This window comes from Ananas comosus, linkage group 1, assembly GCF_001540865.1.
Source record: "Ananas comosus cultivar F153 linkage group 1, ASM154086v1, whole genome shotgun sequence".
NCBI classification, from domain to species: domain Eukaryota; kingdom Viridiplantae; phylum Streptophyta; class Magnoliopsida; order Poales; family Bromeliaceae; genus Ananas; species Ananas comosus.
This window is the reverse complement of record NC_033621.1, coordinates 21753531-21764350: the sequence shown is the minus strand read 5'-3', so window position 1 is coordinate 21764350 and position 10820 is coordinate 21753531. Positions and strand designations below refer to the sequence as shown.

Below are 10820 nucleotides of genomic sequence, written 5' to 3'. Positions count from 1 at the left end.
TAGTTATGAAGGTTCTTTCAATCATTTGTGCAGTATTTATGGCCTCAACACTTTCACGGTTTGGATAGAATTCCTGATTTGTACTACACATTCTAAATGTCTGTTTAACCCTTTGTATAGTGTAATTAATTTGATAAAATATTATTTTGAAAGTGTCATTAAATAATGTATTATGTAAAATTATTTTCGAGCAACTATTCATTACATTCATTGTATCTAAAAGACAACAAGAATTTGATCATACTTTTTTCTTTTTGGGTGTATATATAAGCTTTTGAAGTGCATAGAAATATATTAGTTTTCCTTAATATTCGTAGGCAGGGTTTGGTTTGGGAATAAGATGGGGAATAAGCTCTTGTTCTTCTCTTTGTTTTCAAACGCTGGTTTTGGTAACCGAGAATGGTAGTTCTTGAATTGCTGGAATAACCTGGTATAAAGCTGGAACTGTTGTTCCACCCTTTTCTCTGGAACAAGCTTGTTCCTAGGTGGGAACAGGTTAATTAAAGTCTAAATTTAATTTTAATTATGGTATTAAATTATTAATTAATCTAATTAATTTAGTTAAATCACTATTTATTGCTTAAATAATAAAATAATTAATTAATTTATTATTTATGATTAATTATTAACAATTTAATATATTTATCCATAAACTAATATTTATATTGATCAATCATTAATATTTGTAGTAATCTAATTAATTTTTTTACTAGTTATCTAGCTAAAATAAGTTACTAACTAATTAAAAAGTTAAATTATTTTTTTATATTTAGTTAATTAATTAATATATTTTCATTATCTTATACGATATTCATAGTTAATAAACTTATTAATTTATTAAATTATTTTTAAATAATATTTTGATGTTAATTAATTAGATAAAATAATTTTAATTTAAAATATAACTTTTATTTTCTTTGTTCCAATCTAATCATCCGAATACTATTTATCTTATTACTAAGAACAATTTAATTTTCAACCAAATACAAAATTATATTTATACTGTTACTAAAATAAGTAGTTCTTATTTATAGGGGAATCATTTATAACGTACTTTGTGAGGGAATTATGCAAATACATACACGTGAGGGGTATATGTGCAAAAACTCCCTTTACGGTTTCTAGCTCGAGCCTTTGTTTGGTCTCTTTCTCTCTCTCTCTCTCTCTCTCTCTCTCCTCTCTCGCGCTCGATCGATCCTTCTCCATTGTTCTCCACCTCGACTCGCTAGGGTTAGGGTTTTGATCCCGTTGGGAATCGAAAGGAGGGTTCTTCTCCTTCGACTATGCGATCGGGGGATTAGGGTTTGGGGGAGGAAGAGGAGGCGGCGGCGATGGAACCGGACTTCTCCCACCCGAGCGGCGACCCGAGCTTCGAGTTCGCCTTCAACTCCAGCAACTTCTCCGACCGCGTCCTCCGCATCGAGATCGTCCCCGGCCCGCCGGAGATCCGGTCCGACGCCGTCGGCGGCGGCGGCACCTCCTCCTTCTCCTGGGCCGGGCACCGCAAGCGCCGCCGCGAGGAGATCAAGAAGGAGACCGGTATAGTACTCTTGTGTGTGAGTGTCTCTGAGTGTGTGTGTGTGTGTGAGAGAGAGAGAGAGAGAGAGAGCAATTTTACTGTTTTCGTTATATATTTACATAAATTTTTGGATAGAATTATGCAGGGACCTCTCAACTGTAGGGCATTTTGAAATCGATCTCTTAGCTGTTTCTTTTATGAGTGGTATTGCTAAACCTTTGATTCTTTTGATTTAGGTTATTTGTGCTCGTTAGTGTAAAGTTTTTGTTAAACTTAATGGTGATTTTGATAAATTTAGCTGTTCAGATTCAAATTAGGAAAATCACTCAACTGAATCTAAGTAATTGAAGGTTAAAGGAGGGTGTTGATCATAAACGATAAAGCTGAAGGACCTGTTTCAATTTGGGCCATAGTTGAACTGTTGAAGCTTCCATACATTTTTCGCCTAATATATTTTGCTGCGAGTTGATGTTAAACTTTTCCAATACCATGACTTGAGCGAGTGGAGTAGTTAAATGGAGTTTAAATTGTGATGTGCTATGATTAGGGGGTGATTGGTGTATGCTAGGATTGGTTATTTGGTTAGTATATCAAAAAATTGACAAGGTTTTGAGTATGGGTTAAATAGCATTGTTCTATTCTTATCACTTGACAATTTAATCTTTGTACTCCCGGAGAAATGAAGTACCTCAGCATACTTGTCTCTCTGTGAGAAATTTTGATTTATAGTACACAGAATTAGTTAGTTGTTTTATCAAAAAACAGTTCATGAAGGTTTCCTTTACCCTGGTTTGACCTTATACGGAGAGTTTTATCCCCGAAAGCAGTTATAACATTTTTTTTATGATGCCATTTCAAATGCTCTGATGAGGTAAAAATCCGTACTTTTATTTTATGGTGTACTGTTTTTATATCAAATGCTGTGTCTGATTATCTAATAATTCTAACTCTAAAGCCATCTAGTGTCCATCTGAAGTTGTGGAAGTATTTACTTGTCCGTGTTCTTATTAATGCTCCTATACTGTGAATCTTTTTGTTCCTGTCAATGTACATGGTGAAAATTCTACATCATTGAAGTTAGCAGGAGATCCCTCCTCTTCTCTGTTCAACTCTTTTAATCAGTACCGTGTGATTGAAATCTTAATTGCCTCATACAGGGCTTATAATATTTCCTAGCATCCGTAGATCTGTTAGTGCTCTTCTTTAGTAAGTATACAAAGAATCAAGTTTCAACACCAATAAATATTAATAGTATTTTGTTTGATATAGCTGCAGAGTTCAAAGTGTACAACTCAGGGCATATTTTGGACTGCAACCAGCCAGATATAGAGGATGGTGTGGCAGATGAAAACCAAGACGGTGAAGCTGTAGCTATGATTGAAGAATCTCCATCAGGTGTTTGTCAAATTCTTCAGTTGCTCATGCTGTTCTTATGAACATCCGTAAACGAATTATGATAAATTTATTATTACTTATGTAATCACATGTAATGAGTTATTATGTCTCAGAAGGCCAATCCAATATTTGTCTCTACTGTTGGCTTAGGTGATGAGCCTTCACAATGCAGTGATTCTTCTGGGAGTATGGATTGCTCCCCTGTTCCAGTAAAATCTGTTTATATCAGTTCCGCGATATTAGCTGCAAAGAGTCCCTTTTTTTACAAGGTAAGACATCGGATGTACATACGCATGTTTGCGTGATCTTTCTTGTCCTGTCTTTTCCAATTAGTTTACTATTCTGTTTCTTTAGCTTTTCTCAAATGGTATGCAAGAATCTGACCAGCGGCATGCTACCTTGCGCATAAATGCCTCAGGTAATTTTTGAATGATTTTCATAGTGCATTTTTCGATCTTTTGTTTGATACACCCATAATTTCTGTTTGTTTGCATGTGGCTAACATGCATGAGCATACATGCATTAACTTGTATGGTGCATTCAAAAGTGTGTACCTGTAAAATTGGAGTTTGTAATTATCCCACTAAACTTTATGTTATCATATATACCTTTTAATTTTGAAGATTATTTGTATCTCTCGTCTCTTTAATTGGCATCAGTTGACCCTCCCTTGAATTTTAATGACCTTTACACTCATTTCAAATGTGTCTGTTACGATTTTGATGGAAATTGAGCAGGAAAGAAAATTTTAGCTGATTGATTATTATCGTAATTCTTTTTCATCCAGTCTTTTGTTGTAATCAACTGTGCAATCGAATCATATTTAATTAAAGCATTAGACATTTGGAAAATATAGTTTTATTAAGTATGCTACGCTTAGTCACAAGTTCCCTATTGAGAATAAATTCAATCGGGTAGAAAAGTTTGGTAGTGAGCAAAAATCTGGTAGATTCATGATAAAAAGGTGAAATACTAGTAATTCGAAAATTTCTTGCATTTATTTGTCAGTGTTCACTTATTAGCAAATAACTTGAAGAACAGTTCAGCCAACTCAAAATTCATGATTTATTTATGATTATTTTTCTTCGAAGGAGAATATTGTGACTGTGATGCTACCTGACTAATTTGGCTACTTTGTTGGTTTATATTAACTTCCTAGTCATTGCTTCTCTACTTTCTGCAACAGAGGAGGCTCCTTTGATGGAACTGCTAAGCTTTATGTACAGCGGCAAGTTATCAAACACCTCTCCTTCTTTCCTTCTAGATGTTCTATCGGCTGCGGACAAATATGAGGTCGTTTCTTGCATGAAGCATTGTTGCCAGTTGTTGCGAAGTTTGCCAATGACCAAGGATTCAGCTTTATTATATTTGGAGCTTTCTGCAAGCATCTCAATGGCTTCAGCAGTGCAGACACTAACTGATGCCGCCAAGGACTTCCTCGCAAATAATTTCAGGGACCTAACAAAGTGAGCACTAACATACTTTTTTAAAAATTTACAGATGTTCTTGGAACTTTTTGCTTGTTGCAATTTGGTCTCCAAATTCTTCACCCAAATAGATTATACGCTATAGTGCCATATCTTATCTAATGTGTGAAACGCCATTACTGCTTTGTTTTCCATCAAGAACCTGGTGCCTGTTATAACACTTTAAACGCTTGGCAAAATGACATTTTTATCCATCATCGAATGAAGGGCAATAGATAAGAGTTCATTTGAACACAGACAAATGCAATATACTACCCTAATGGGCAGTAGGGATTTTAGATAGAAATTGAACTGAAAATAGACATCGCAAAAATTATGTACAACCCAGCACTAATCTATTTGAAAAATTAGTGAACCAAACTGAAATAAATCATAAGACAAGTTCTGCTGACCATCTTGAAAACCTAACAAACTTGTACTTACTCTTGAATTGCTGCTATATTTGTTGCAGGCCCCAAGATGGAATAATGGATCTCCCGCTTGTTGGAATCGAGGCGATCCTTTCCAGTGACAACCTTCAAGTAGCATCAGAGGATGTAGTCTACGACTTCGCACTCAAGTGGGCCCGCCGCCACTACCCTAACCCCGAGGAGCGGAAGGAAATCCTCGGGTCCCGCCTCTGCCAGCTCATCCGCTTCCCCTTCATGACCTGCCGGAAACTCCGGAAGGTCCTTATCAACACCGACCTCGACCACGAGGTCGCCTCAAAATCTGTGCTCGAGGCCCTCTTCTTCAAGGCCGAGCCACCCCACCGCCAAAAAACCCTGGCGGCAGCCCGCGACGAATCCAGCAACAACAACAGCAACAGTAACCGAAGCTACGTAGAGCGGGCCTACAAGTACCGGCCCGTGAAGGTGGTCGAGTTCGAATCCCCTCACCCGCAATGCATCGTGTTCTTGGACCTCAAGCGCGAGGAGTGTGCGGGCCTTCACCCGTCGGGCCGGGTCTATTCCCAGGCCTTCCACCTGGCGGGCCAGGGCTTCTTCCTCTCAGCCCACTGCAACATGGACCAACAAGGCTCGTGGCATTGCTTCGGACTCTTTCTAGGGATGCAAGAGAAGGGGTCGGTGAGTTTTACGGTGGACTATGAGTTTGCAGCAAGGGCTAGACCATCGGGGGAGCTTGTGAGCAAGTATAAAGGATCCTACACCTTCACGGGTGGGAAGGCAGTCGGATATCGGAACTTATTCGGGATACCTTGGACTTCATTCATGGCCACTGACAGTCCATACTTCATTAATGGTGTTCTCCACCTGAGAGCCGAATTGACCATAAAACAACCGCAACAGCTGCAGACGTGCTGAGCTTCCCTCTTCGGTAATAAACATGCTTTTTGGTTCTCTAGTTGTCGCGTTGCAGTTGATAAGTTCATGGTCTGAGGGGGAGATGACTTAGTAAATGAGCTCAATTGTAGTTTTTTGTGTTTGTAATGATGTATCGGAAAAGATGAAAAGAAAGTTGAATGGCATTGCAGAAACGATGGTTTTGCTTACCAAGGTTTAGGGCAGTTGTACAGGTGGATATGTAAATTATTATTATTATTATTATTACTACTATTATTATTATTATTTTCCTTGTTTGTTATGCTTCTACGAGGGAGCTACAAAAAAAAAAAAATTGATGTCTTATGCAGGTCTTACTGTTTCTTAAGTTTAAAGGTCTGCTTTGTACATATATAGAAAATTGAAACTAAAATGTCTTTGATATCTATGTTCATCAGGTTGCGGATCTGCAACATTGTTCAGGGCTTTTTTTTCTTTTTTCTTTTTTTTTTTTTTTTTTTGATCTCCTTGTGATGTAATACTAGCAGCTATGTCCATACAAAATGAAAAACAGTTAGAAAGGACCTGAACGTAAGTTACCACACTGAGGTCAGCTGAACTAATATGCACAGATTCATCTAAAATTAGTCATTCAGGAAATTATTCGCTAGCCTTTCATTGCTACAGGAAAAAAATAATAACTTGAGGGTAAACCTACTTAAAATAGAGGAAACTAGAAGTGCTTTTCAAAATGATCACCAAAGTTCTGGTGGTGCAAAAATAGTTTTAGCAGGGTATGACTGCCTAAATATACAGTATGATACAGATTTTTTGGCAAATCTACGCTCGAGGACATAAAAAGACTTCAAAAGCATTTGACACAAATAATACGGCGACCAGAGAGTTCGAATAGCTTAGAGTCAGGGCTTCAAATCACCAATATAAAATTCATCAACCATGTCAAAAACTCGTGAAGCATGCTGTGGCCTGCAAGTGCAGATACAAGACATGAAGTGATTAGAAGTATGTAATCTTCTGTGGTTAACATTGAAGCACAGAAACTGGAGAGGGTAGCTTACATAGTCCATGTCTTGCTTTTGGAATATCTTGTGTGTTATGAAAAGAAAGCAAGACGTTTGGCAAACTAAAACTATGGAGCTTTTTGCTATCGTGCAAAGCTAAATGACCTTCTGCGCTTAGAAGCAGAGGCTCCAAGTTCAAGCTTCTGCTTCTATTGCAGCAAAAAGATGTTGGGAGGAACTTCAGTCTATAAGTTATTTGTGCTTCTTCACACAGCTCTGCCCAAACAGCAAAAAGCGAGAGTTCCAGCTTGGGAAAACAGGCCCGGAGAAGCATAGGCCAGAAGCTAAAATATCAACTACTTGATCGTCTATCTTTTCTATATTAGGTACAAACCCGTAAAAGCCCTCGGTTGAATCTCCTCCAGCATTATTTAGTATAGCATCACCACCTGGGTGTTCCTCCACATATGGGGTGACATCATACACCTGCATTTAAAGGACCAATTACTGGTTTCTGGGGAAGCATACTCTATTTTAGACTGCTCAGAAAGATTAAAAGGAATATATAGACCTTGTCCTTGATGATGATCCAGCAATCTTTTCTGGTATTATGTACTGAGACCTCCTTTTTTGTGTAAGTTCTCGCCGTCTATTTAAAAACATGCAAAGAAAAGAAAAACTAGTAAGAAAGCTGTCCAACTCAACATTCTCTGATCAGTGATAAGTAAGAGATATTATAGAAGCACAAAAATGTATAGTTCAGCGACATATATGACTTAAGTGAGGAGTGCTGACATATGTCGACTAATTAGCTTTTGTTGCACGGAGGCGTTCAAGTTCATAAGAAACTGAACATCACTATTTCTTGTTAATAATATGCACTAGCTTTCAAGCTCAGAAGAAACTCCATAACAGGAGACAAAACTGTCTGGACCCGGCCCAGCAATGAAAAAACTGAAGAATCCCTGAGAAAAATGGGTATGCCTTGGCGGACCAGGTCCAGGCAGTAATCTCTACCATAAAATGATGATCTATCACTAGGTTGCTGTTCCTTGTATACTGTTTGGTTGAAGCAAAAATGTGAGAAAATACTGCCATAACTCAAAAGTTCATAAATTCTTCAATTCACTGTCAAGTTGCATAAATATTTAGTTTTCATTTGCTTGTCAAGATTCTGGGCAATATCAAAAGTGTGAATAATATGCCATGTATGAAATATTATCTTCCGAGGACAAGGTGTGAGCGTGACAAGTTTTCGGACTACTAGGAATAAATAAAAGACAGCTTTTTTTTTACAGTGGGTTCAAAATTGTCAACTATATTTCTCAATATTATTTCACATTATCTTCTCTTGAAAGATTTATCATCACAAACCCTCATCAGACTATCAGGCTTCATAATTTTACTTCATGCACAAACACAACTAATATTGCCACGTCTTACGTAGCACACCGACTAACTATGTGGCATCAAAAGAGCAAAACAAAAATAATGAATTAAAATAATATAAGTCCAAAAATATCTACCTTCCCATTGACGTTTGAGGGTGCTGTGTTTGCTTTACCTGCAACAGAGAATGTGTGTGATACTTTGATATACCTGCGACACAACAAAATTATGGCTCAACATAAATAGCTGAAATTAGTAGTACCTTTACTGCTATGAGATCTTGGAATGATAAAGAGGGCTCCTATCACAAAAAGTACAACCAGTGTAATAACAATCATTTCCATTTTTTTTCCCCTGTGAAACAAAGAAGTCATATAAAAAATATGCTATAACACAAAAGAACAATTATCGAATGCTTCCGAAAATAATCTAATAGTGTACAAGTATACTAACTTAAAGAGCTTTTACGAAGATGTAACAGGTTGATCAATGGCATTTTCACAGGTCAAGTTATTACAAGCACTTGAAATTAAACAATTCTGATAAATCTAAATCAAAATACACTAGTCTCCTAATACAAAATGAACATTGAGATCGCCGATTATCTTGAACAATAACATGTTCAAATCAAATTAATGCTCAAAGACTCTACAATTAGCTTAACTTTCCCTTGGACAATAATATTTCCTAGAAAAGTAAACTTACAAATTATATTTTAGGTGTGAGATTTGCTATTTCAACTACATATAGATCCCAAAAACACTTAAACCACCTCCCAATCTCCCTCTTCTTCTCGATCTATTCACGGGTTAAACTTGTTCACCCTACCATACATCACATGTTACATCTCTCGCCCAACTCTCACTATTTTTTTCACTCATTTTTTTCAATTTTTCTAGCACAAAAAGTACCATTCCTCTGAATTAACAGCAACTCGTAAGCCAAAGAAGCAATTCATCAAACACATTGAAGCACTTGTTTCGGTTAAACAAGAATATAGTGCCCCCCGATCTCCTTTTCGAGCTAGGAGAGATCGTTGCGAGTCGTTTTAGGGTGAAACGAAGGGAGATTCGACGGAGATTTCGACAATGGGGAAGAGGAGGAATAGGGTTAGGGCTCACCGAAGACGAGGAGTGAGACGCCACGCGAGGGATCGGCCTCCGACGATCGGAGTTAGGGTTTAAGCTCGGTAGGAGTTAGGGTTTCGGCTCTGGGAGAAGAAGGGGTAAAGAAGAAGAAGACGACGAAGAGAGAAGTTATCAGTGAACCAGGTCTATAGACCCGATGAAATATGGAGGTTACTATTGGTCGAAATACATAAAAGGCGCATTTTGGTGGCCCGATTTAAGATGACGTGGTGAACCACCTTCTGGAAATACTTCGTACAACTTATGGGCTCAGGGTTATTATTACTATTATTATTATTATTATTATTAATTATTATTATTTTGGGTTGATTCCAGAGTAGTTGGTGGGCTAAAACCAGTGGGGTAATAGACGAGGCCCATGGTCTCTGCAATGCATCCTATGCAACTCCGGTTGTAGAAATTTGGTACGGACCGGACAGGTGGCTGTATATGATTGGTTAATAAGTCTATAAACTAAAATACAAGCAAAGCACATTGCAAACTATTTGAGTAAACAGAAAAGAAATTTCATAGTTATCCAAATTTTTACCAGTTAGAGAATATCAACTATATAATATATTCTTCACAGCATCTCAAATTAAAAGCATCAAAATGTTAATTCATATTTAATTCAAATTTTAAATTTTAATTTTATCCACTTTAATTAAAATTTGTTTATTGTTAATTCAAATTTGATATTCAAAATTAAATTTAATTCATAATTTAAACTTAAATTTTATAAAACTATATGATTATTATTGGCAATAAATATTTAAATTTGAGTTAGAATATAATAGTTATTTTCTACTAAAATATAGTATTTGAATTTACTTTTTAAAATTTTAATTTTTATTGTTGATTATACACTTTTGAATAAATATGATTCAAAAATTTATGTTTATTTAAGATAACTATTAAAATAATTATTATGTGCATTTGCACCCACACTTAGCTAATATATATATATATAGAGAGAGAGAGAGAGAGAGAGAGAGAGAGAGAGAGTGAGTCCGGCTACTATACTATTATGAGTACGATCGCCCTAGTACTCATAAGTTGTTTTCGATGATAGAGCTTCCGAATCGACGATCCACACTGTTAAACGTTATCTAGAGCATTTGAAACATCTAGAAATCAAATTTCATAATTTTTCAACATCATTTACCTGACGATCAAAAGCTCACAAAATTGACAATTTTTAACGGCTGTTATTGAATACTTGCTAGTTTAACGGTGCAAAAGAATCCGAATAGGTTGAATTTTTGATAGAAAATTCTATCCACTATCTAGATAAAGATCAATAACTCCGATCTTAAATTGAAGGATCCGATCATCCATTTTTAAGACATCGTTCGATTTTGACCGTTCATTTTATACCCGCTTGATAGACTTTATTATGATTTCGAAAAATTACGAAATTTATTTTCTAAAAGTTTCAAATACTCTAAATCATATTTAACGGAGTGGATCGTCGATTCGGAAGCTCCATCATCGAAAACAACTTATAAGTACGAATGACCCAATACTCATAATAGTATAGTAGCCCTACTCTCTCTCTCTCTCTCTCTCTCTCTCTCTCGCTCTCTCTCTCTCTCTCTCTCTATATATATATATAGAGA

At 36.5% G+C, this 10820-nt stretch overlaps 2 protein-coding genes across 3 annotated transcripts; one reads left to right on the top strand and one right to left on the bottom strand.

Annotated features, from left to right (window-relative positions):
• On the top strand, window positions 1128–6037 carry LOC109712290 (BTB/POZ domain-containing protein POB1-like). Of its 2 annotated transcripts, none has more exons than XM_020235784.1 (6): window positions 1128–1539; window positions 2795–2914; window positions 3065–3183; window positions 3269–3332; window positions 4101–4380; window positions 4853–6037. In XM_020235784.1, exons 1-6 carry the CDS (start codon window positions 1332–1334, stop codon window positions 5703–5705), a joined length of 1644 nt encoding a protein of 547 aa, XP_020091373.1. In that variant the 5' UTR covers window positions 1128–1331; the 3' UTR covers window positions 5706–6037. The 2 variants fall into 2 exon arrangements, with proteins under 2 accessions (XP_020091373.1, XP_020091367.1); XM_020235778.1 differs by having other exon boundaries at window positions 2789–2914.
• On the bottom strand, window positions 6279–9323 carry LOC109712299 (cytochrome B5-like protein). Its single transcript, XM_020235793.1, has 6 exons — window positions 9196–9323; window positions 8337–8428; window positions 8212–8249; window positions 7257–7334; window positions 7080–7171; window positions 6279–6650 (listed from the first exon to the last, which is right to left on the bottom strand). Exons 2-6 carry the CDS (start codon window positions 8416–8418, stop codon window positions 6584–6586), a joined length of 357 nt encoding a protein of 118 aa, XP_020091382.1. The 5' UTR covers window positions 8419–8428; window positions 9196–9323; the 3' UTR covers window positions 6279–6583.